Below are 26432 nucleotides of genomic sequence, written 5' to 3' on the forward strand. Positions count from 1 at the left end.
TTTCAAAAATTCAGTGACTTTTTTTGTTAATTTCTGGAAATTCTATTCATTTCTGTTTTTAAATGTACCTGTTCTTTTTTTTAAATATATAGTTTATTGTTCTCTAATGTTTCAATTCTTTCTTTCATGTCCTCCACAGTCAGCACAATATCTTTTCAAGAAGTTCCTGTTCTGTTTTTCAGTTCCCCTCCCAAATTGGGAGTTTCTAAAAAATAAGAATTCAGCTATCTTACAAAGCTTGTTTGGGTCATACTTTACGTGTTATTTCTAGATTTTTAAAGTGGAAGTGTTTTCAATATTTCTTAACCATTTTTTATAATATTAAAAAACCAAAATTTTAACCTGAATTAGAAATGTGTCTATCTGGATGACCCATAGCTTTTAGGCTATTTAGTTCCTGAGGTGAGCAATCATCTACTGGAATGGGAAAATTGTTATTTCCTTGTTGCTGTTCAGTAAATGCCAGATGAAAACAATTCTTAGATGCCTTAAACAGGCTCTATTCCTACTGCTTGCAGTAGACTCTATAATCATCCCATCCCAGGATATGAAAGCCATCATTCTATAAACTCAAAGTTTTCATTTTCTATCACCCAAAAGAAAAGTGAAGAGTAAAAGAAAACATTTTTTTTTCTTTTTTTAACTAAGGAAAACTTTTATTTAAACTGTGCAATCAATCAGTATTTAGACAGCAGTTCTATAAACATTTTGGCATTTAAACTTTTATTCATTTTTGGCATGACCTGTAGGATAGTATATAAACTATCCTGGGGAGGGGGAAGGTACTAGGCAATATTTACTATGATGCTAGAAAAGGAAAACAAACCCACATTATTAAGCAAAATACGTTTTAAGAAGACATTAAAAAGGTACATTCAAAATCAAGGTAAACATTTGCTTTCTTCATGCAATGGAGTTCACAGAGCTGATCCCCTGAGTCAAGTATAAAATTAAAATAGCTCAGCTCTAGAGTCCATTAGCTAGTCTGCAAATGCTGCCCTTACAAGGAAATGGTATACAGAGTGGAAGGACCCAGAACACCCATAATATGAAACAATATAACTGGCTCCCACGCTTTCATTTAATTCACATCTTCAAAGAAAATAGAAAAAAAAAATCGCACATACACAGACATAAAATTTTGTCCAACAACAGCAACGGACAGACAAACTTACTTAATATATGTCCTCCAGTCTACTGATAGGCTAAGGCAATGTGTGTGTATTCAGGCTTTGCAAATTTCTGTAACAGGCTCATGTTGCTAATCATCGGTAATCATTTTCATTTGCAAACAGAATAAAGAATGTGGTAATAGGGAGAAAAATGTTTTAGGTAAAAATTTTAAGTATTTTCGTTATTTTTAAAGACAGTTCTGTAGAAAAAGAAACTGCTGTAACATAAATTTTTAAAGATGAAGTTTGTAAGTTAGGACTGTGTCTACATACCATGAACTACTTACAAGATATAAACCTGAGTAAATCAAGAAAGGTGTTCACAATCTCATGGATTATACTAAGAGTGATATTGGCTGGTTCAAGAAAAAGTTAGGGAAAGTATTTCCTTTCTCTAAAAAAAAGATGATAATCATATATTTCTTGTCAATAAGCCTTAAAGGTTGACTTGAGTAAACTAGAATTAGGTGCCAGTAGGTGTTACCCTAAAATTTATTCCAAATAGTTTAAAGAAATTTGGAAATGCTCCATAATCTTGAAAAAGTAGATCTGTTAGAGAAGAATCCTAAAAATGCACTTCTGTCTTACCCATCTACCCCTCTGGGGATATTTGACTCTCTCCTTAAGAGAGAGATCTTTAAAAGCCAAGATAACAAAAAATGAAAGATTTAAATTAGGATAAGATGATTTCATGTTTAGTATTCTCGAAAGCACTGTAAATTCCCCTATTCATCTTATAGATTTACCTATATTAAAGATGAGTGTTTAAATCCCCGTCTACATCTTTTATCCACCACTTTCTTCTGTTAGTTTTTTTGGTGCGTATACAGGAAATGCAAACATTTTTCATTTTAGCACAGGCAAAATGTAATTGGAAAGGCTGCCCTGTAAAACAAAAAAATCTGTTAAGATATGTTTCACAGCCTTATAGAAATGACTTTTGGATTATAATTATCTACACTTTTAAGTTTTCAAAGTACTACTGCTTCATTCTGCACAGCAAAGTATCCTTACTTCATGTTAAGAAAAGGAACAAAAATAGGTTAAGAACTTTCCTACCAAACAATTCTCAAAATGGTCAAAAACTAGAATTTAGGTGTGCCGAAGACTAACCTTATACTTGTTCTACTATATGATTCTCCTCTCTACTTTGCTCTCTCCTAAATTAATTAGGTTGAATTCAAATAACAAATATGCTCTTCAGATCTAGCAAGAAAGGATGACTGCTTACACACCTGGCTTTTTCTAGTTAATAAGTTTCTATTTAGATATGGGGACTACAGAAAAATTACAAAAGATAAAATTCAATTCTGAACACCTAGTCTAATAAGGAAATGCTTGAACAGATAAGGACTCCAGAAACCATACCTACCTTGTTTACTGCAACTCTAGGCACAAGCATCAGCTTTCAGACACAGTTTCGGCTAAGAGAAATAGAAGGTTTTAAAGGAGGAAAGAAGGGAGTTCACGAGATGACAAAGAGTGAGTTATAGCCCAGCCTCCTAAATTCCTCCTTGAATAAATGAACGTAACTAAGACAGACTTCTCTCTGTTGATTGGCTATGACTGTGTGGACAGGTTGTGTTGACACAGTGGAAGGCACTATGAGCCTAGGTAATTAAACATCATGTCTTAGCTGAGATGATGTTATCATAGTAGAAATCCTATAAACACTGAAGTTGGACCAACTTGGGTTTGTATCTTGGCTAAGCCACTTACTAGCTGTGGTCTTTGGCAAGTTAGACGTTTTAAACCTGTTTCCTGATCTCTAAAATGGAATAATACTTGCCTTGCAGAATGTAGCAGTGTGCAGGGATGAAGATGTGCTTGGCACATCATATACACTCAGTAAATGGCCTTCTCCCTTCCTAAGGAGTAGAGTCAGAAGTGGCTGAAAAATGACCAGCACTCTTAACCTTACTCAGAATAGCATCATGGTCTCTACCCCATGATGGAGATAGCTTTGTTTCATTCATTGAAGAAATGCTGAAACTTAGGGTATAATTATAAATTATCCTTCAAATCTGAAAGAAGGCTTGACTTGACATGATCCAGGAATCAGAACAAACTAGAGCTGTGGAATCTAAAGCTTTCTAGGAAAAGGGACAAGTGAAATCAAAGAAAACAAAGACAAAATTTCCTAGGAGTTGTACATGCTGCTAAGTACAAGTGGAGGTTCTTGCTAAGGCTGATGGAGAATCAAGAGGCTATCAAACTGAAAACCAAACAGTGGCTGGTGAAGCTGAAGAAACAGACCCGATTTAAAAGTCAGAAAGGGTGAATGTTGCAAAATGCTTTTAGAAGAAAATGAAGAATGAACTTGAGCATGGTCCTGCTCATCTACTCTGAGTTCCTACGTTTGAGGTCTTTCCCCCAACCCTACCCCACCGACGTAATCACTTAAGAGAAAAGGAGAAAGCTCAACTATAATATGAACGGTTTTCAAAAATATCTGATGAAATTCCATAAAGTTAGAGCCAAATATTAGGAAACTTTCTGTTAAACACATAGAACTGAGATGTTAATTTACAAAGCACATATTCAAAAAGTTTAAAGCCGAACTGTTTTTGCAAGTGATTTAGAGAGAAAGTTTAATGTAAACTTTCAGTAGGCGATAAGCCGAGGTTTTCATAGCTTTGACATTTTGAAGATCACCAAGGGGCACATGGCTTCACACTTCCAATCTCTGTAATGCTATAGACATTTTATGGAGATCAGAATTCTACAGAAATAATATATCTGTTGTAGGTAAAAGAATGGCCACCTACAGAAGTCCACGCCCAAATCCCTGGACTCTGAATATGTTACCATTACAGGGCAAAAGGGATTTTGCAGAGGTGATTCAGTTAAGAATTTTCAGATGGGGAGAGTACCCTGGATCGTGCAGATGGGCCCCAGCTAATCACGTGAGTCCTTAACACTGGAGAATGTTTCCCCGTTGGGGTCAGAAAAAGAGATATGATAATGGAAGTGGGGTCAGAGAGAATAGAGGGTGGGGTCTACAGTTTCTAAAATCCAGAAAAGACAAGGAAACAAACCTTGATTTTATCCCATTGAGACCTGTGTCAGACTTCTGACCTACAGAATTGTAAGAATAAATTTGTGTTGCTTCAAGGCCAGCTTCATGGTAACTCATTTCAGCAGCAATAAGAAAATAATACAGTATCTGCCTGGTAAAAATGCAAGGCTGTCATGTTAATCTTAAACACCTTCAAAGGCTTACCAAGGGAAACCGCCTGAGAAGATTAAAGCCTGCAAACATACACATTGCATTAGCCTGTGATCTTATGTCCTGAGCATAAATCAACTTCACACAGAATTCTAGGTATGTGTTCTTCTAAACATCAATAAAATTCACAATTAGACAACTGGTTGTGTATGGTGATCTCCAGAACCCTGTACTCTGTGCTCACAGCCCACAGAAATTATGACTATTAAACCAAAGCAATTTTACCAGAGACCCATGTGCCAAATCGTCAGGAACAAAGTCTACAAAATACATGTTTAGTCTTAAATCATGCCTCTTTCAATGTATTGGCACTTTTTTTCTTTTTTTACATTCAGTATTAAACATTTATATTCAATGAAATCGAAATGTATGTGTGAATCACTACAGCCACTGCTGAGATGGAACCACATCTGGATATTCTAGCGTTTTAAAAAAAAAAAACCTTTCAAATCATCTTTTTTTGTGACACTCAATTGTTTCCAAAGGTGTCTTCATCGACTTGATCAATGACCCTGAGTTGTCAACATGAGCAAGTTTCTGGCATATGTCCTTAATGAAGCCAAGACACACCAATGCAAATCACTGTCATTGTTCCCAGCGTTGGCACTGCTCTTGTTTGAAGCAAAAGCAAACAAAAAGCATTTCACTGAGGATCTAATTTCCCTGGGGTGCCAAAACTGATTTTTTAAAGCCACTTAGTGGATAAAGCTGTGTCCTTACTTTTAGGCTAATCAAAATATAAAACTCCAGATTTCATGAAAAAGATTTTTGTTCCCTTGATGCAATTAAAATATTTCAATTTATGGACAACTTTAAAGAGCACATCTATCAAAGAACAGCCACTTAGAACAGTGATATGATTCGTTTCCCTGTTATATCCCATTGCTCCCCAGAGATGAGAACATCCCTATTATTAAGGGACTGCCTCGAGCCTTCAGAGTCAACCACGTAATGTTTTAAGCAGGAGGAAGACAGCACAGACTGATTCAGGGGTTGCCATAATGCTCTGCAGTGGAAAAGCCTGCTGATATTTCTGTTGACAACTCACACTCAAGGTGCATAGGAAAGTATCACATCATGTGGCAAAAACATCCTGTGGCTGAATCAGCAGATTTAATGGGAAGTTCCTATGTATTATGCTATTTGTATACAGACAGGGTTCTGGAGAGACAAGTTTGGTTGACATAAAAACAAGAAACAACAGTTTAATGTACAACTAAATCTGCCTATATGTGGACATAACCTTAAATATCTTTGGTTTTCTAAAAATTTGTTGATAAAAAGTACGTGAATTAAAACACTGATAAATACCAATATAATTGTATTGCTTTTAATTATGTAAACTTAGCCCTTTGATATCTTTTGCTACTAAAGCTAGATTCCCTATCAGCCTCTAAATAAATTTATTTCAAATCTGCTCATCTTTACTTACTTACAGGCTAATCTATATATTTGCATGATCTTTGGTATGAAAATACTGATGAGCAGTATCTTGTAATATTTGGCATAAAAATGACATGCATGTATTAGTACTTACAGCAAATAAGTCTTTGGAAAAGAAAATAGTTACTATTTGCATATTAGCCCCTTCAGAGTGAAAATACCATGAAGTAACACCACTATGAGAGATGAAAGAGAACCTTCACATTTTAGTTACAATTTCATACTTAAGACTTCAAAGAAGCTAGCTTTGGCCAAGTAAAAAGAAGTCTTTGGTGTTCACTAAATATCTTATTCAATGAGACCAAAATATTTATCTTTGGTGAAAAGACTTTTTTTTCTCTACAACAAGTAGTTTCAACAATTTCAAAATACTTTAATACTGTATAGCTGAAGATTTACTTGCTGAAGAAAAAAAAATTACACTTGAAATTCTTTGGAACTATCTGCTGGTAAAGAACTTATTTTAAATGCTCTGGTAACAATAAGGTAGTTAAAATTACTAGTCTAATTAACTACAACAATCAAGATAAACCCTATTATTCTGGGTTAGTAACTACTTGTATAAGCGTCATACCTATAGATGTTTCTAGTTAATTCAATTTTGGGGGAAATCATAGTCAAATTTTCACTTTCTACTGAAAATTCTTTGGTAATAGGATTATTATGAAAAAAATCTTATATAAGAACAAAATGAAAAGGTGAAAGAGTGAAAAATGTACTGGTAAATAATTAGCGAACAGTTATAGCCTAAAGATCTACAATAACTATGGGCCTATTCATCAAAAACAAAACAAACTAAATACTTTCCTTAAGGACTTCAGATCATCATTTTAGGCTTTTAAAATGATTCAAATTAATAGAGTCCGAGACACGATGGATGATGTTTCAACTTTAGATTCTGTCTGCCTTTTAACGAAAGTTTAAAAACGTAAAATGAACTCACTGTAGTCCTTAGTTTTAGATATTGATAAAAGCTGGCCTCGCATAATTCTACTTATGAACCCCCAAACGCCATACCCTGTCAATCTGCCCATGCTTCCATGAGGCAGCTCAAAAGTAACAAAACGTTCCCTGAGTACAGGAAAAAAAAAAATAACACTAGAATAAGTTTAAAAGGAGGTAGTATAAACAGGAGCTATAAAGGCAGGAGCAGCATGTTTCCTGGCCTCAGATTGTTCACCTAAAGCTCTGCTTTTCTGTTTTGCCATCAAGCCCATACTTAGATAACTAAATGGGGGACTGTGAATTTAGTTCAGAAACGCATGCTAGCAGTTAACGTTGGTCTACTTCTGAACACATCCAATTTGGCACAAAACTACAGATTAAAAAACAACCAAAAAATGCTGTGTCATCAGACACTGGGATAGAAGATGATAGAGGTGGGACTGTCGTCCAGTAACATTTTTTTGACTTTAAAGCACCATTTAACACGACCCCCCACTTCCATAAACAAAAGGTTTCAAGGGGGATACCCATTAAGATTCCTTTTAAAAAGCGGCTCAAAAGTCATTTCCAGATAATTTCAAGAAATACTTTCAAAAGGAAAAGGGGGTCCTTTCTCTACACCATGTGTTTAATTCTTTATTGTCTCTCACTGCTGGGCACCTAACAGGTAACTGTCTCATTACTGAAAGAAGGCCTATTCTATGTGGCTAAGTAAACAGTTCACTGATTTCAAACCAGCAAGAGGATTAACTCACTCCTGGAGCTAGCATTCCTCATTCACAGCACTGACACTGAAGGAAGATTAAACAGTACCAAATTCTCTTAAGAATTCAAGAAAATACAACCAAGTTGGTAGAGCTCTGTTATCCCTAAACAAAACCTGCACAAAAACAAACCAAAATGCTTTGATAAAATACTGTACATCAAAAGAGTTACTGATAAAATCCAAGAAACTCCTAAGGCAACTTTTTGCACTCTTATCCTCAACAACTTCATGAATATTAAAAAGGTATAAGGCAAAGAACTTCATAATATATAATGGAAGGCACTGTTACCGTGATAACCTCAAGTTCATTTTACTGTCTACTGCTGCATTTATCTTCATTATTAATATTTAATGAAACTTCTTTACCCCTTTAAGCCAAGCTGGAGTTAAAAAAAAAAAACACCAACCCTAACCTGTTCTCTTTGAAAGTCTATTTTCTGCAAGGAGTTTTGCAACTAATTCTGGAAAGGTTGAGGATGCTTTGCAAACTAGACAGTGCAGCCTTTGGCCAACTGTCAGGCAAAGGAGCAGGTAGAAAAGGCACAGCTTCTAGGCAGGCTGAGGTTTGGGATACAGCAGATAAAGCACTCAAGACTCTAATGCCCACAACATAAAGGCCCTAGACGCAATAGGAGTCCCTGTATGCTACTGAACAGTTCTATTCTCAAAAGAGATATACCTTTTTGTTTTGGTCATTCAGTAAAGTCAACAGTCCCACTTTTCTCTTCTCTGCGGTTTCAGTCCTCACAGCTGGAGGTGTTAAATTATCCAAACCATACAGAGGTCATAGTTTGTTGCTGCTGTTTCTTAAATCAGAGCTTCAGATAAACATTCTTACTCATCTACCTATATGACTCCTTTGATCACACACATTACACATACAGCAATGAAAACAAAACGCTACTAGGAAGTATCATCGGTTATGTAGCTGAGAAACTATCACAACAAACGAGGTAACAAAGCTGTCTTCTGAGTTTGCCGTGTGGCAAACTGAGGTAGATAGTCAGCAAAGGGGCTTTCAAAAGTCTTCCCTTTGCTCCAGTGATATATTTCATAATCCAGTCAAATATCTTGACTGTCTTTTCACATTGCTGACACTGAAACATTCAAAATACGTGAGCTTAAAGATAAAGAAACAAAACACATTCATAAAAGGTGAAATACCCAATAAGATATCATGATTTTCACAAAAGGCTTTGGCTCCCTGTTCACTGTCCTTCGAAAAGACTTAAAGGTGAGAATACCTGGACGTGGCTATCTAGATTGGAAAATCCTTTTTATCAAAGCAGAGCACGGCAGATGGTGGCTGAGGAACTGAAGAGGAAATCTGCTCAGCATCTGATGGCACTGCATGTTCTTCACACTTTCTCATCGAGGGATCCCCACTCGAATCAGTGCCAGTGAAGGAACTGGGGGTCAGGGGTGTGGTACTTATAACTGAGGACAGGTGTATTTCATCATTGGACTCATGGGAGAACCTTCCAGAATCCCCAGTTTCGTGGCTGCCTTCACTATTCGCTGAATGCTCAGTATCAGTTGCAACACCAAAGGGTCTTGGGAAGCTGGCTGTATGACCTGCGGAGCTGGGGGAGTCCTCATCACTGATTAATACGGTAGTGCCTGGCTGGTAAAAGCAGACCGCTTGAGTAAATCTTCTTTGAGGCTAGGTAAAAATACATAAAACACCATCAGTGATACCAGAGTGCTCTTAAAAAATAACGAATCTGGTTTTGCATATTCTATGTATGCTGAGATAGCAAACTGATCGAGTACATGGGTAAAAGATCATCATGAAGGAACTGTCTAGGTCCGTGGTTCTCCGAGGAGTGGGAACACATCAGAATGACTGGGGCAAGTGAAATGTCAAAAGGCTTCTTCAGTGATGTTGATGCAGGCTCCTGCCCCATCCCTTTCTCCATTGCCCCTCAACTCCCACTGAAAACCACAGCTCTGATTACTATTCCAATTGTCATTTCGGTCATCAGTCCCCATGGCTTTCCATAAAGTCATGCCCCAAATTAATAAAATCATGGCTAGAAAGAACACAGAAGTTAAAAAAAAAACTCATTTACATTTTCCTCTTTTTAAAATTACCATCTCATATACCAGGAGTAGCAAAAGATTTTTTCCACTTAATGGGTGAGTTACCTGCACAGCTTTTATCTTCTTAGAATCTTGGAAAAAAAGCCATTTTTTCTTAGGGTTGTTTTTAATTATAGGACCATAGCTATTAATTATCAGGTCAGTTCCTCCCTGGAGATATAAAAGGGGAAAATGCACATATTATAGATTTCCGTTTATTACAAGTAGTACACAAAATTTTTAAATGTTGAAAGAAAAAAATGATCACAGACATTATTATTTCTTCTTTTACACTAGCAGCACACAACAAATACAGGGTATTTGTTAGTGATCAAAAAGATATAATAGGTTTATTCCTAAGAGAGCTATATATGCTGAAGTATTTGGGGTAAAGTGTAAGGATTCCAAAACTTATTTTCAAATGACAGAGCAAACAAAAATATACAGAGAGAGATACAAAAGTATGAAAAGATACTGACAATTATTTGTGCATTTATTAAATTTTTTCAACATTTCCACATGGTTGAAAAATTTAAAAAGGATTTAGGAAGAGAAAAATGGGCCCACATATGCTCAACAAAATGGCAATAGACGGGGGATCAGCTCTTAGGCTAACCCAAGGGAATTCAGAGACCTGGCCTCCAAACTGGCTTCTCTGCTTCACTTCAGGCCCCCACTCTGCTCTGTCTCCTTTCATTTTAGATTCTCCCTCTCTCTTCCCATGTCTTCCTCCCCACTTCACTTCTCTTCAATCCTTTCTTATGTCTAGTTCCAAGTTAGTAATAACAGAATGACAGTGTATTTTGGTACTTTCTGTGCTTATTTAAAAGTTTTAGGTTCTAATGTTCTAGATTAATTTGAATTAAATGGCTTACATTTGTATCAGAAAATAAAAGCTAAATTACGTTGCAAACAAAAAGACAACAGGAGTAGCAAAAATCAATTTACTATTATTTACCCATAATATATATAGTATATAGATAGCACTGTGCTAGATACACATAAATTGCATCTGCTAAATATAATTATATAAAATTTAACATCAAAATTGCCTGAAATTTTGTTATATTTTTGGTATTCTAAATTTTAGGGAAAGGTTGGGGAAGAAGAATTTATAGCAGGATTTGGCAAACTTTTCCTGTAAAGGGGCAGATAGTAAATGTCTTAGGCTTTGCAGACCACACATGGCCTCTGCTGCATTTTCTCCTCTTCCTCCTTTTTTGTTCCCCCCAAACCACCCTTTAAAAATGTGAAAAACATACTTAGCTCAGAGATGACCATACAAAAACAGGCTGTAGGCTGGCCTGGGCTGGGATATAGTTTGCGGATACTTAATTTACAGCACATTGGTTATGAGGGCTATTATAACAATGCACGATATCTAATGCTGCAATGTGACTAAAAATAATTTTCAGTTGGTGTTCATAACGCTTATCGCTGTACTATTATTACACATAGTGGAAAGGACATGAAGTAATATCCTCCAGTGACACCTCTTTACTATATCCAACTTCCTAAGGCCATACAGGGAAGGATCTTGAGACATCTATTTATATACTCCGTATTTAAAAAAATTTCATTCACACCTGGAATGTTCTGAGGCTCCATTTAGTTCTAAAATCAAATAAACTAAGTTGAGAATGGATTAATAAAAAATTGTCCATCCAGTATACACAGAACAATCCAAATTATAGTAAATATGGACTGATGACCTTGATGTCCTTACTTAACACATCTCAGCTCCATATAATCCGAACTAATTGAATTTATGCTACTTTCTCATATTTTCTTTATCTTCATCTTTTATTCTTTTATCTATCCCTATCTTCTCCCCAAATATTGTATGCAAGGAAGGATCTGAGCGAAACGGTTTCACATTTCATTATGTGGAGTATGGACACAATACATTCAACACACAATTTTCTGGTAAGAAGATTTTACGCATAAAGAGAAGATGAATGGTAGGAAGGATTACGTAGCACAACAGTCCCTCAGCTCACAGTACCTTGGCATCGATGAAGCTGTTCGGCATGATCATTGGCATTAAGGACTCTTCATTTTCTAGAGCTCCTTCCAGGTTCTTTCCTACTTCATTTCCACTGGCTAGGGAGGCACTGGTATGAGATAATTGTTGAGTTCCATTCTGTGCTGTCTTGGAGGCAGTTGATTTCCTGAAATATTGCAAGGAAAGGAAATTTTCTAAGTCCACAAGAAGAGAGAAGCAAATGTACCAAATTTGGTGAAATCTGGGAAGTTCACAACTTTGCAAACAATGGAGTTCCTTAACGCTTGTTTCTCAAATATCTTTAGAAACTATTATATTATAACTCCAGCTCACTGCTGCAAACTTCTATGATGTGAGAAGGCTTCTTTCTTTTTGTCCCAAGGTCTGTTTATATAAAATTACTTTTTACACTTAGTAAAAACCTTAATATTTATAAAGTACTATTATTTATTATTGTCGCTTATTTATAATATACACAGAAACTAGTTTAAAAAATTTACATGTTCTCCTTCAGGTCTGCAGACTGTCACACTAACGTAACAATTAACGATGACAAATTTACAGTAGCACTTATGCAAGATTTGGGCATCACTAAAACAATGTACATAAAGATTTCATTAAAAAATTCTTGAAGAGAAACTTGGACAGTAAAATTAAGCCAGTTCCATATACAAAAAACTTTAGAACTAACTCTTTCATTAACATGTTTTCTGAGTGTGTTTCTACGCACAAGTACCAAAAACATATAGAATAAACTCTGCAAAACCTATGATAATGGAGACAGTCTAGTGATAGAGATTACCTAAAAATGATGTGTATTTGACTTTGATTTTTTAAAATAAAGAACCTTAATAAATGAAAGCAAAAGCCAAAATATAAAAGGTTAGAAACAGAGAGGTTCACTGAATGCTGAGAATTTAGCTGAAGTCAAAAGCACTGATAAAATTGCCTGACAACAGTTTATAGAGAACTAATCCCTAGTTATTACATTTGTTTTAATCCATGTCTGGAGAATCCCAAACATATGACCTGTGGTGGTGAGGGTAGAGCTCTCAAGTGACTCAGACATTTCAGGCTACTTAAATATGAAAATATTCCAGTCAGTAAGGAATCCCTCAATCAGCAGATGCATCGTATTAAGTGGGTTAGTTTTTTTAAAAATCCAAAGGATATACTTTGTGTTTCTCAAAACACCAAGGAAATGAGAAAACTAGGTCCTCATTTAAGAGTATTTTGTTGGTACAGTAATTTTTTTCAAATGGCGAGAGAATAATCTTCCAAAGTGAGCACATCTCTGTAGCTGTAAGAACCCAAGTAATAATACATTCATTTTAAAGTGGAAAATCCCAGTTACTCTAAAAGGCACTTGATTTCAATTTGTTTCTGTGGTTACTGTAATTTAAATGTTTTTTAACCACATCAACATCTCCAGCAATGGAAACACACCTGGCTTTACTTCGGTATATCAAGATGAGAACACAGATGAGGATGCAGGTCAAGGCTATGCCAACACCTACAGCAATGCCGGTCATTGATTTTTGGTCCAGATGGTAATAGCCTGAATAAACTAGAAGGGGAAACACATGTACTCAGAGTCAATCAGAAAAATAAATGATTCCATTTATCATAATTCTCAGATATTAGCTTTTCAATCATTTGCCTTCCTCTCATAGGAAAACTTTTGACAGTATCTGTGTCTAAGCAAAAAAGACGTATTACTCTTTTATCAGTGACCTTAAAATTGGCTTATCTTCTCATACTGAAGATTCTAAATGAGTTCCAGGTATTATATTATTATATCAAACATGAACATCAGTTCATAATTTATAATGCTAAAAGGCACAAGGCATAGATGTTCACTGATAGGCCAAAGGGTAGCTTTCATGTCATATTACCTTAAAAGCAGATCTGTATATTGAAGATTAGTTTTCCATTTACGTATTTTCATTTACACAGCAGTGCTTCTCAAACTTTAATGTGCATAAGAGTCACTAGGGGATATGTTAAAATGCAGATGCTGATTCACGAGGTCTGGGGTAGAGCCCACGCACAACTCTGCATGTCTGACAAGCTCCCGGGTGCCATTTATGCTGCTGGTCTCTAGGCACTCTGACTAGCAAGGTATCTGAGAAACGGATATGAGCCTTGCTCTCTGCTTCCCCTGATGATATGGCAGCTACTGTGGCTACCTCCTTCCTGTGCTTAAATCCGACTGCCCTGCCCTTCTCTTTGCTTCTCTCTCTCCTTCCCAGTGTCCATACCCAAAGCGCACACAATACCGAATGACTATCCTCTGAGAAACTAAGAGCCTTTAATCCCGCCCTGAATTCAGCTGGCATCTCCTCGATCTGAAGCTCTCCCTGCCACACCCTGCATCGCCACCCAGGCCCCCTCCCCCAGAGAGGGGGAAAAGGAGGTGTCCAGTCCTGGGTCACAGGGGGCCCCGTCGTCCTTCACAACAGCAGGACGATACCGAGTGGAGTGAGAATGGCTCTTTAAAGGTATTTTTTTCCAATTGCTTTCTGGAGAGAAATAACTTTCACTCCGGAGAGGATGAGTTTTTTGTTTTTGTTTGTTTGTTGTTTTTGGTGGGGAAAACTCTTAATGAAAACCATGCTCTTCTTAGCTTGAACACCACAACCATCACTGCCATTTATTTCCACAGACCCCCAGACGCCCGCTCCCATCAGCTCAGGGGTGGTGTGGCTCGTCTGTCTTGGTGGATGCACAGCTGGGAGGAGAAGTAACTGGGACACAGCGGTCTGAACACCGCGGTTAGTTCTGAGGTCAGTGTGTTCTCCTGGGAGTGCAGAGAGCGCCCTGCAGCCCCACAGCACCAGAACCTCGCCAGCGAGAATTCAAGGAGCCGAGTACGGGTTTAGGGATACGGTCATGGTAGGAGCAGAAATAAAGCAGAGGGGAGCTGGAAAAAAATATGTGTGTTTTCTCTTCTTAAGGAAAATCAATGATTATGGCAGTATACAGACCTTTGACATCAGCAGAATCTAAACGCTTGGGCCTCTGATTTGATTCAGGAGTTTCCTTTGGAAGTACGGCCAGCTCCACAGAATTTGAAAAGGGTCCTTCTCCTACCTCATTGGATGCAGATATCTTGACAATGTATATATTTCCTGCCACAAGGTTTTCTAGCAAAGCCATGGTTATTGCCCCTATAAATATATCAATTACAAATTAAGTAAACTATCTTTTATTTATTCTTTTAATCACACAACCATGGTCCTTTATTTTTAAAATATTTTTCTGATTATAAAAATAACACATTTTAAAACATCTGTAAAATAAAGATAAATATAAATAAAATGACAATCTCCCATTGTTAACATTTTTGTGTATTTGTATGTGTGTATGTGTATGTGTGTACTATACATGTGTGAGTACATATTTACTACATGCATTTTTATATCCTAGAGTTTTCATTTAACATTGTGCCATGCACACTGCCCCTATAATCCTTCTCTGTAATTTTGTTTTAAGAGTAGCTCGTAAAATCAACATGCATTTTTGTTTGGATACATATATGTATATACATATATATATATAAATACACACTTTTTTTAACCAAAAAATATATATAAACATATATGCAATTTTTTACTCTTTACATAGGTATGGATACAAATAGCATTAAAAACATTTTATTATGGAATATTTCAAACATAGGTAAAGACAAAATAACACAATGAACTCAGATTCAACAATTACAAGTAGATTTAAAAAATCCAATGTGAGACTCTTTTTTTTTTTGGCCACGCCTCACCGCTTGCGGGATCTTAGTTCCCTGACCAGGGACTGAACCCATGACCACTGCAGTGAAAGCGCTGAGTCCTAAGCAGTGGACTGCCAGGGAACTCCAATGAGTATCTTTTTTTTTTTTTTTCTTTTAGAAATGTTTAAACCACTTACAGTAATTGTGATAGATGATTTTGCTCTTATTTCTTAAATTAGAAACAACAATTATTTTTGAAAGTATGAATATATTTTTCACCCTCCTAATCATTATCTAAGATTTCCTGAATATAAACAGGCAAGAAGATGCCAAAGTTATGTAGGAACCTCAGGGTGTTGAAGGCCGAGACCCCAGACTATCAAAATTATCACCAGCAACCTGGCTAGCATCTACTTCTCTCCAAAAGTAATCATTTGAATTTATATATATTTGGTATTGAAAAGTATCTTCTCTGATGGCATGACTGCCAAGAAGGACTCCTATTTGGGCACTGCTATTTCTTTTTTTTTTTTTAATATTTTTATATTTATTATAATATTATAATAATATTTAATGTCTTCATAGGGCACTGCTATTTCTTGAGGCGTCTTTCTGCTCTTGTCCTGCCACGGCACTGAAGTATTTTTCTTACAAAGGGAATCCCACCCCAGGAATTAGTCCTAATGTTATGAAAGCAGGTATAAAAGAAATTCAACCAGGAAGTTGTTCTTGCACTGCATTTGTGGGTGGATATTCACAGGGAAACCTAGCTTCCCTGGGGTAATTTCTTCTCATTTTTTCCTGATGCAGGGCACCCTTACAATAAATAGTTTTAGAGAGCTTACAACAGCTGGTAGCTGTCACCACCAGTTCAGAGCTGGCTACTCTAGTGCACTTGCTACAATATATTTCATTATGCAAGGGAAAGGCAGGGTGATCTTAGAGCTGAGGCCATGACTCAGAGGCTACCTCTGCAGGTCACATGGTGGGAGGGGGCCGAACCCAGGGGCAGTGCGAGGAGCTGAAGGCGGTTTGCTTTCATGTGCTCCGGTTTCAACCTGGCCTAGAAAGAGCGTGAGCTACTTGAATACACAATCGTTGAATAAACACACTGACCCCTATTTAGAATCAGGAAGTCTTTCCACTGCCACTTGCTCTTAGGCAGGTGAATTAAAAAGCAACAATGTACTGTGACATGTTACCATTAGCTAGAAGGAAGAACAATTCAATTTCTTTACCAACATATAAATAAACTGAGTCTCCATTTTACCATAGAATACTTTACATTTAATTTTAGAAAGTGTTTGGCAAAACCAATCACTACCTGAAATTAAAATTCTTTCGCTTACTTTAAACATTACAAATGGTTGAGCTTTGTGTGTATATGTGCGTATGCACACTCCCCTTTCTCCCACAGAAAGTCTTCCTTCAGACAACAAAAAGGAAACTGTAACATTCTGGTTCCCATATGAGCACAGTTAAACCAGTTCCCAAATATTAAAGTGATCTGACTGCCCCTATATTCTCTCAGCAAACGGTCTAAATTCCAGCTGGTGTGATTATTTCAGTCTACAGCCTTTTACAGCTTCTGAACTTTTAGCTAGACTAGGAGTTTCACACGCCGGACAGTGTAACAGGCTTGGTGTTGGATCAATGTTGATAAGTCCTGGCATGTTACCAATTAAGTAATTTGCAACTTGGGGCATGTCACTGAACTTCACTTTCCTCGTGGGGGCAATAATTCCCACCTCATATAATTATTATAAGGATTAAATGAACTACCATGGACAAGTGTCTGACACAAGTGTATACACTCAATGAAAGTAGGTCTTCCTCCTCACCTCTGATCTCCCCTCTTCCCTTTCTGGAGGACAGAAATTTTTTTTCACATGTGAACAGCTGAAGGTGGCTAGCATAATGCTTTGCATAAGATAATTCTCAGTAAATACCAACTGAACTTATATTAAAATATGAGCCATTTGTTACCAAAGGAATGTTCATTTAAAATATAAAAGCAGGGCTTCCCTGCTTTTATAGGCACAGTGGTTAAGAATCCGCCTGCCAATGCAGGGGACATGGGTTCAAGTCCTGGACTGGGAAGATCCCACATGCCACGGAACAACTAAGCCCGTGAGCCACAACTACTGAGCCTGCGCTCTAGAGCCTGCGAGCCACAACTACTGAGCCCGCGTGCCACAACTACTGAAGCCCACGCGCCTAGAGCCTGTGCTCCGCATCAAGAGAGGCCACTGCAATGAGAAGCCCACGCACCACAACGAAGACCCAACGCAGCCAAAAATAAATACATTTATAGAAAAAAAAAAAAAAGAATGTCACCATATGTCACAAGCTCTTGAACTTGTCATATCACCTCTCCAGACCTGAATTTTCTTCTCTGTAAAATGAAGAGCTGGTGCCCATCCCCAAATACTAATTACTATTCATTCCGCCTCCAATTAGCGCCTTCCACTCCAGGCACACTGCTGTCACTCCAGTCTTAACATCATCACCCCATACCTTCACGCTATCACGTGTCTCTTCTCTGGCTTCCCAGACCCCAACCTCCCCAGCTCCTCCGCTGCCTGCCCCTCCCACCCCCAACTCACCCTGGAAATGACATTCAGACTTTTATAAGAACACAAGCTTCACGGGGCTCAGGGACCTCCTCTCTTTAGTTCACTGCTGTGTCCCCAGTGTCCAGAGCAATGCTTAGTGCCTAATGGGTACTTATGCTGGTTAGTTTTATATATCAACGTGGCTAGGCTATAGTGTCCAGTTGCTAGCTCAAACACCAGTCTAGATATGGCTGTGAAGTTTTCTTTTTTAAGATGAAATTAATATTTAAACCAGTAGACTTTGAGTAAAGCAAATTACCCTCCATAATACGGGTGGGCCTCATCGAATCAGTTTAAGGCCTTAAGAAAAAAGACTGAGTACCCCTGAGAAGGAAAGAATTCTGCCTCCAGACTCAAGACTTCAACATCAACTCCTGTCAGAATTTCTAGCCTGCTGACCAGCTCTGCAAATTTCAGATTTAGCAGCCCCGGTTCCTTCAATCTCAATCTCTCTCTCTATCTAATCTATCTATCTATCTATCTATCTATCTGTCTCTCTATCTATCTATCTATCTATCTATCTATCTATCTATCTATCTATCTATCTATCTACCTACCTACCTACCTACCTACCTACCTACCTATCTGTACATACATACACACACACATATGCAAATCCTATTGGTTCTCTTTCTCTGGAGCACCCTGACTTATAAACTACTCAGTAAAGATTTATCAAATCTTACAAATGCTTTTAACCTATACAATAAAACACTGTTTCATGCTAAAAACAAAAAACAAAAACAAACAAAAAACCTCTCAGAATATATTAGACTCTGGGGGCTTCCCAGGTGGGGCAGTGGTTAAGAATCCGCCCGTCGGGGCTTCCCTGGTGGCGCAGTGGTTGAGAATCTGCGTGTCAATGCAGGGGACACGGGTTCAAGCCCTGGTCTGGGAAGATCCCACATGCTGTGGAGCAACTGGGCCCGTGAGCCACAACTACTGAGCCTGCATGTCTGGAGCCTGTGCTCTGAAACAAGAGAGGCCACGATAGTGAGAGGCCCGTGCACCACGATGAAGAGTAGCCCCCACTTGCTGCAACTAGAGAAAGCCCTAGCACAGAAACGAAGACCCAACATAGCAATCAATCAATCAATCAATCAATCTTTAAAAAAAAAAAAAAAAAAGAATCCGCCCGTCAATGCAGGGGACACGGGTTCAAGCCCTGGTCCGGGAATATCCCACATGCTGTGGAGCAACTAAGCCAGTGAGCCACAACTACTGAGCCTGCACTCTAGAGCCTGTGGGCCACAACTACTGAGCCCATGTGCCACAACTACTGAAGCTTGCGTGCCTAGAGCCCATGCTCTGCAACAAGAGTTGCCCCCGCTCGTCACAACTAGAGAAAGCCTGCGTGCAGCAACGAAGACCCAACGCAGCCAAAAATAAATAAAATAAAATAAATAAATTTATTTTAAAAAAGCAAAGCGTAAGATTTTACGGTTGGAGAAAAGTCCCAGTATGCAGTCTCATACCTTGCTCTCTTCTGTCCACACTAAGTGATTTTTTTTCAATTCCACAGTCTTAGCTTCATCTCCATACTGATGACTCCTAAGTTATACCACTAGTCCATACCCCTCCCGTGAACTTAACCCTCCCACCGCTTATTCAACCTCTCTACTTGGACATCCAAGAGGCATCTCAAATGTAACATGTTCAAAACCAAACTTTTGATTTCCCCCACCAATTTTGCTTATTTTTTTTTCTTATACCCCACATCAATCTGTGGCAAATCAAGTAGAGTATTCTTTCAAATTAGGTTCTCATAGCTTCTTATTACCTTCCTTGTTATTATCTCTGGCCAAACTGCCATTGGCTCTCACACAGACACCTGCGAATTAAATGGTTTCCCAGGGACTTCCCTGGCGGTCCAGTGGTTAAGACTCCACGCTCTCAATGTGAGGGGCATGGGTTTGATCCCTGGTCGGGGAACTAAGATCCCACATGCCCCATGGCGTGGCCAAAAATAAATAAATAAATAATAAAATAAAATATACTTTAAAAAAAAGAAAAAATTAAAAAGTAAATGGTTTCCCAATTTCTACTCTTACCTACTTATAGTCAATTTTTCAGGTAGGCTGTTAGGGGGTTGTCAAAGTAATCCTTTCAAAATGTAAATCAGATCAATGTCTTCCATCCCTCTTAGAAAAAAACCCGTGGTCCAGGAAGTCTGGCCTACCTGATCTTCCCTTGGCTACCTCCCCACCTCATTTCCCACTTCCCCTCACTCTAGCCTCCCTGGCCGTCTTGTTGTTCCTCTAAAATGCCAAGCACACTTCTGTCTCATGGCCTTTGCACTTACCCCAGATATCCATATGGCTCTGCTCAGATGTCATTTCTTTCAAAAGAACTTACCCCACTACCTCCATCACTTTATTCTTTCCCCTATTGTAGCTTTCTTCTTAGCACTCATGACACTACCTGAATATTTATATATTTGTTTGTTACCTGAGATGTAAGTGCCAATGAGAAAGGGACATTCTGTTGTTCACTGTGGTATTGTCAATGCCTAGAAAAGAGCCTGGCACATAGTAATCCCTCAATATTTAATAAATCAATATGTTCTTACTATTAGTAGTCCAAGTTATTTGGTAAATATTAAGTTAAATGGATTCCTTTACTGAAGGACTTTAATTTCCGATGTCAATCTCTAATAGGAGGAAACGGTATATGATGTTTCTCAAACTTTTTTAGTTATGGAACTTTTTTTTTTGAAGCAGGGTGCCTTTATGATCTTGGGAAACTAATGCTGTAAGGAACAGAGTCCAGAAACTGCTGTAGTAGAGCATGACTTCCTACATTGCCTTGTAGGTTTTAAAGTAATTGATTACTTTGTGCTGATTTTCAGCAATATCAGGAAGGTAAAGGCTGTAATTTCTGACCCACTTTAAATTACACACAAGCATAATTTCATACTGCATTTCTGCTAACCCATTTTACAATGTCTCATTTTAGCCACAAATATATGGTCACCAGGAACATTTTTAAAATGTTTTGACTAATGAAAAAAATCTTGTTCCACTTGGCAATAAATATGTGAATTAATTATACACATAAATGTGTATAAACATAATACGTATAGAAGATTAATAGATATATATGAGATACTGATATTCTTTCTTTTTCCCCCAATTTTTCTACACCATTATCTTTTCCAAAAGTTGCCAAAATTAGATACTATAGACTACTTTCTTTTTTTCTTTAAATGCCATGTGTGTTCTTTACTTTTTGTTTATAAGTGAGTAAATCAAACTCTTTTTTAAAATAATTAATTAATTAATTAATTAATTTTTTGGCTGCCATGGGTCTTTGTTGCTGCATGCGGGCTTTCTCCAGCTGCGGCGAGTGGGGGCCACTCCCCGCAGCAGTGCGCGGGCCTCTCATAGGTGGCTTCTCCTGTTGCAGAGCATAGGCCCCAGGCACGCAGGCTTCAGCAGCTGTGGCGCACGGGCTTAGCTGCTCCGCAGCACGTGGGATCCTCCCGGACCGGGGCTCGAACCCGCGTCCCCTGCATTGGCAGGCGGACTCCTAACCACTGCACCACCAGGGAAGCCCCCTCAAACTCTTTATATTTTTCTCTCTGAAAAAAGTAAACTCAATTGCTTTTTACTCATACTGTTTATTTTGTTCTCTATGAATTACTAGCATTAGCTATGAAAAAGGTTCCCTACATTTAACAAAAGACAAAAGCTCTTCATTGATAATGTTTCTTAAACTTACACAAGCAGCATAATGGCAAAAATAGAATTTTTCCCCCTATGCTTCATTATATAGTTAGGAAGGCTTGTACAGAAGTAAAAACCTCTAATTACATTTCATTTCGCTATTGGGCCATCAATGAGGCAAAAATGTTGTTTTCTGGGCCTTGTCTGAAACTGACAAATGAATGCATTAAAAAGAACCAAAACTAAATACTGTTTCTTTTTAGGCAGGTACAAACGAAGAGCCAAAGGAAGTATGTGCTCCTGAGATCAAAATGCTTTTATTAGTACTTATATAACACTCATTAAATCAGGTTAGTCACTTGGTCAAATGTTGTGTCAATAAATCATTTTGGAATTAATTAATGAAAACTGAATTATATATTTTAAGAATATTGTGGCAGACTGTAAGATGAATAGCCCTGCATAAATTATGCTTCCATCTCTCCATACCTGTGGGCAGTCCCTTCCCACACTAAGTCTGGGCTTGCCTACATGATTCGTTTTGCCAGTGGGATGTTAGCAAATGTGAATCAGGCAGAGGTCTGCAAAGCTTTGTATGTGGGGCTTCTTCCCTCTCTCCCGGATTTTGGAATTCTCTCACCGTTTTTATGCTACCCACACCCTGTTGAAACCCTGAGATGATTAGAGCCTCGTGAGTGACCTCAGGAGACACCAAAAGAAGAACTGCCCAGCTGATCCAAGTCCAAATTGCTGACTCAGAGAATGTGAGAAAATAAAATGGCTGAGTTTTAGAGTGGTTTGTTAGGTAGCAATAGATAATGGATAAAACACAAAATTGTATTGCTGGCAGGTACTTATTATTACTTTCCAGGCTGTTCAGTGACTAGGAAAGCATTACTTAGTGGGGCACCTGCTTAATGAAAAATAGGAATATGCAACTATCAAAACTCCAGCTTCTGTTACCATTTGTTTATTTTACAATTACAAAAGTGTTATATTGATTACATCCACGTTAAGTGACCTTAGAGTGTATTCTCTTAACTGGGTAAATATTCCCCTTAAAAGTTAAAATGTATGTGGAAGTGCCTGGCACTGTAAAGTATTTAGAATATGTAGATGGAAAACAAATTTCCTTCTCAAAATCCTTCTTAAGCTTTTAATTGCCTGGAAAACAGTTCTTAGCATGCATGTCTGAATTTAAAAAATATCAAAATCAACTATAATTCAATAAAAAGTTAAAAGAAGTATCAAAATCATGAAATTATACTATTTATGTGATGGTCCATCCAAACATTGGCATATGAGATGTGTCCAAATGAAAGCTTCCAAAATTTAAAAAGGGCATATTATAACAGTATGAAGTAAGAATGTTAAATTCTAGAATACAGTTTTTCTCAGCCAAAATAAAATTGGTATTAAACAATTTAAATTCAGTGTTCCTAAGCCCTAATCAGCTTTTCCCTGTACTTAAGTGGACCCTAATACTCATATGGGTCAATTTATTTGCATGTGGACCATTTTAGTAGCTGTACAAAAGTCTTCTCCATTAAACCAGGTCTTCCTCCAGTGTTTGCTACTCCAGTGCAAGACACACAACCACTGGAAATCTAGTAATTATCTATAACAATTCTTACTTCCTTACCTTCTCTCTCCCTCCCTTAGTGACCAAGTCCTGTTAATTTTACCTCCTTACTGTCTGTCTTTCAACCACCCTCTTCTTTCCGTCTCACTCCTTGCCACCCTAACCCGGGCTTATCATTCTCTTTCCTGGACCGCAACAATCACTTCCTAGTCTCCTTGCATTACTCTTACCCCCTACCCCTCCTCTACCAAACCTCTTCTATTCACAATACTCAGAGTGATTTTTCTGAAGTGTGAAATCAGGCTTATGCTTAAAGTATGTTGATGGCTTCCCAACGTCCTTTGAACAAAACTAAAATCCTTAATCATTTGTTACTTCATAAACATAAATTCAAAACAAACTCTAGATCCCTCTTTCCCTTTGTTTCCTTATCATTAATAACCTTACTTTTCATGCCCTTTGGTAAATTATGATCATATATACCTTCTCGGTGTAGGACCTGCCACTCTCCTGCAATCCAGGCCTTCCTGGATGCATACAAGATAGTGTAGCGCGTCACAACCGTCTCTGGGCCATCAGGAGGTTTCCAAGAAACCAGGGCAGTGTCATCCTCTATCAATGTCACTTTCACTCCAACTGGTGGGCCTGCTGGTGCTGTGCACACATGTAGAAAATACTGTATTATTAGGAGAAAATGGTCATTAAGTACTCAAATACCTGGAGAGGCACAGATAAGAGTTTAAAAAACTAGAAACTACTATAAAAACATCTCAAAATCACAGCTTTTACAGCTCATTAGTGATAATATCAAAATACAATTTTTCTCTTCTTTATCTGAAAACTCATTTCATTTTTATAATGTTTAAAACATTAAAAATATATAAAGGAGGTGGTAGATTCCTAGATGAGGAACTACTAAGTCAAAGGTTGTCAGCATTTCTAGGGCTCTTTATATTGTTTTGCCACATGGACAACCAGAAAGGTTTACAGTTCCACCAGGGCACCTGTGCATTACTCACTCTATTAGGTACTGAAGCTAAACTACATTTCTTACTAAAATGCACAGAATGTATATTTAATCTGATCTAGGAAGCCACTCAAGAAATACTTGAGACTGAAACATTCAGTTACTCGCCAAATCGTTGTGAATCAGTGAATTTATAGAACAGACTTTACCTCATATCTTATCTACCTTTACCTTATATCTATCTTAGACTAATACCTTACGTTTATGAAAGGTAGTGAAGTCTTGGGATTTTAGTGGAGCCCATGTTCAATATGAGCTAAAGGTGTGAAGAGCTGGTTTTGGGCACTACCTCACATATGGAATACTGCCAAAACAATAGCAAAACAGCCCAATGCTCACTTAAATAAATATCCTTTGTTTTCTCTCAGCATCATTAAATTAGAGCTGCAATGGTCTTTACAGACCATCTACACCTTCACCATCATTCTAGAGAAAAGGAAATGCATGGAGAGATATACCATGTTCTTGGATTGGAAGAATTAATATTGTGAAAATGACTATACTACCCAAAGCAATCTACAGATTCAATGCAATCCCTATCAAATTACCAATGGCATATTTCACAGAATTAGAACAAAAAATTTTACAATTTGTATGGAAACACAAAAGACCCCAAAGAGCCAAAGCAATCTTGAGAAAGAAAAATGGAGCTGGAGGAATCAGGCTCCCTGACTTCAGACTATACTACAAAGCTACAGTAATCAAGACAGTATGGTATTGGCACAAAAACAGAAATATAGATCAATGGAACAGGATAGAAAGCCCAGAGATAAACCCACACACCTACAGTCACCTAATCTATGACAAAGGAGGCAAGAATATAAAATGGAGAAAAGACAGTCTCTTCAATAAGTGGAGCTGGGAAAACCAGACAGCTATATATAAAAGAATGAAATTAGAACACTCCCTAACACAAAATAACCTAATTAGAACACAACCTAAACACAAAAATAAACTCAAAATGGATTAAAGACCTAAATGTAAGGCCAGACACTATAAAACTCTTAGAGGAAAACACAGGCAGAACACTCTTTGACATAAATTGCAGCAAGATCTTTTTTGATCCATCTCCTAGAATAATGAAAATAAAAACAAAAATAAACAAATGGGACCTAATTAAACTTAAAAGCTTTTGCACAGCAAAAGAAACCATAAACAAGACGAAAAGACAACCCTCAGAATGGGAGAAGATATTTGCAAACAAGGTAACTGACAAGGGATTAATATCCAAAGTATACAAACAGCTCATGCAGCTCAATATCAAAAAAACAAACAAACAAAAAAAAAACACACAACCCAATCAAAAAATGGGCAGAAGAACTAAATACACATTCCTCCAAAGAAGACATATGGATGGCCAAGAGGCACATGAAAAGATGCTCAACATTGCTAATTATTAGAGAAGTGCAAGTCAAAACTACAATGAGGTATCACCTCACACTGGTCAGAATGGCCATCATCAAAAAATCTACAAACAATAAATGCTGGAGAGGGTGTGGAGAAAAGGGAACCCTCTTACACTGTTGGTGGGAATATAAATTGATACAGCCACTATGGAGAACAGTATGGAGGTTCCTTAAAAAACTAAATATAGAACTACCATATGACCCAGCAATCCCACTCCTGGGCATGTACCTGGAGAAAACCATAACTCAAAAAGATACATGCACCACAATGTTCACTGCAGCATTGTTTACAACAGCCAGGACATGGAAGCAACCTAAATGTCCATCAACAGAGGAATGGATAAAGAAGATGTGGTATATATACACAATGGAATATTACTCAGCTATTAAAAGGAATGAAATTGTGCCATTTGCAAAGACGTGGATGGACCTAGAGACTGTTATACAGAGTGAAGTAAGTCAGAAAGAGAAAAACAAATATCGCATAATATCGCTTACATACGGAATCTAAAAAAATGATACAGATGAACTTATTTGCAAAGCAGAAATAGAGACACAGATGTAGAGAACAAATGTATGGATACCAGGGGTGGGGGGGGTTGGATGAATTAGGAGATGGGGACCAACATATATACACTATTGATACTATGTATAAAGTAGATAACTAATGAGAACCTACTGTATATAGCTGTATATATACAGCTATATACTGTCTATATACAGGGAACTCTACTCAGTGCTCTGTGGTGACCTAAATGGGAAGGAAAT

General features: G+C 37.6%; 1 protein-coding gene and 1 long non-coding RNA gene across 3 annotated transcripts in view; one reads left to right on the forward strand and one right to left on the reverse strand.

The window, feature by feature from the left end:
- LOC309654371 overlaps positions 1 to 26432 on the forward strand; it is a 350754-nt gene that overhangs the window by 285708 nt on the left and 38614 nt on the right. The window lies entirely within an intron of this gene.
- PRTG (protogenin) overlaps positions 3573 to 26432 on the reverse strand; it is a 130265-nt gene continuing 107405 nt past the window's right edge. For both annotated transcript variants that reach the window (XM_082445088.1, XM_082445087.1), the window contains 6 exons: positions 23715 to 23885; positions 14630 to 14812; positions 13089 to 13209; positions 11643 to 11808; positions 9704 to 9808; positions 3573 to 9218 (listed from right to left, as the gene is read on the reverse strand). In XM_082445088.1, the coding sequence (XP_082301214.1) occupies positions 8814 to 9218; positions 9704 to 9808; positions 11643 to 11808; positions 13089 to 13209; positions 14630 to 14812; positions 23715 to 23885 (1151 nt within the window). In that variant the 3' untranslated portion in view covers positions 3573 to 8813. The remainder of the gene's footprint in view (positions 9219 to 9703; positions 9809 to 11642; positions 11809 to 13088; positions 13210 to 14629; positions 14813 to 23714; positions 23886 to 26432) is intronic.

This window comes from Balaenoptera physalus, assembly GCF_965194825.1.
Source record: "Balaenoptera physalus genome assembly, chromosome: 2".
Lineage (NCBI taxonomy): Eukaryota > Metazoa > Chordata > Mammalia > Artiodactyla > Balaenopteridae > Balaenoptera > Balaenoptera physalus.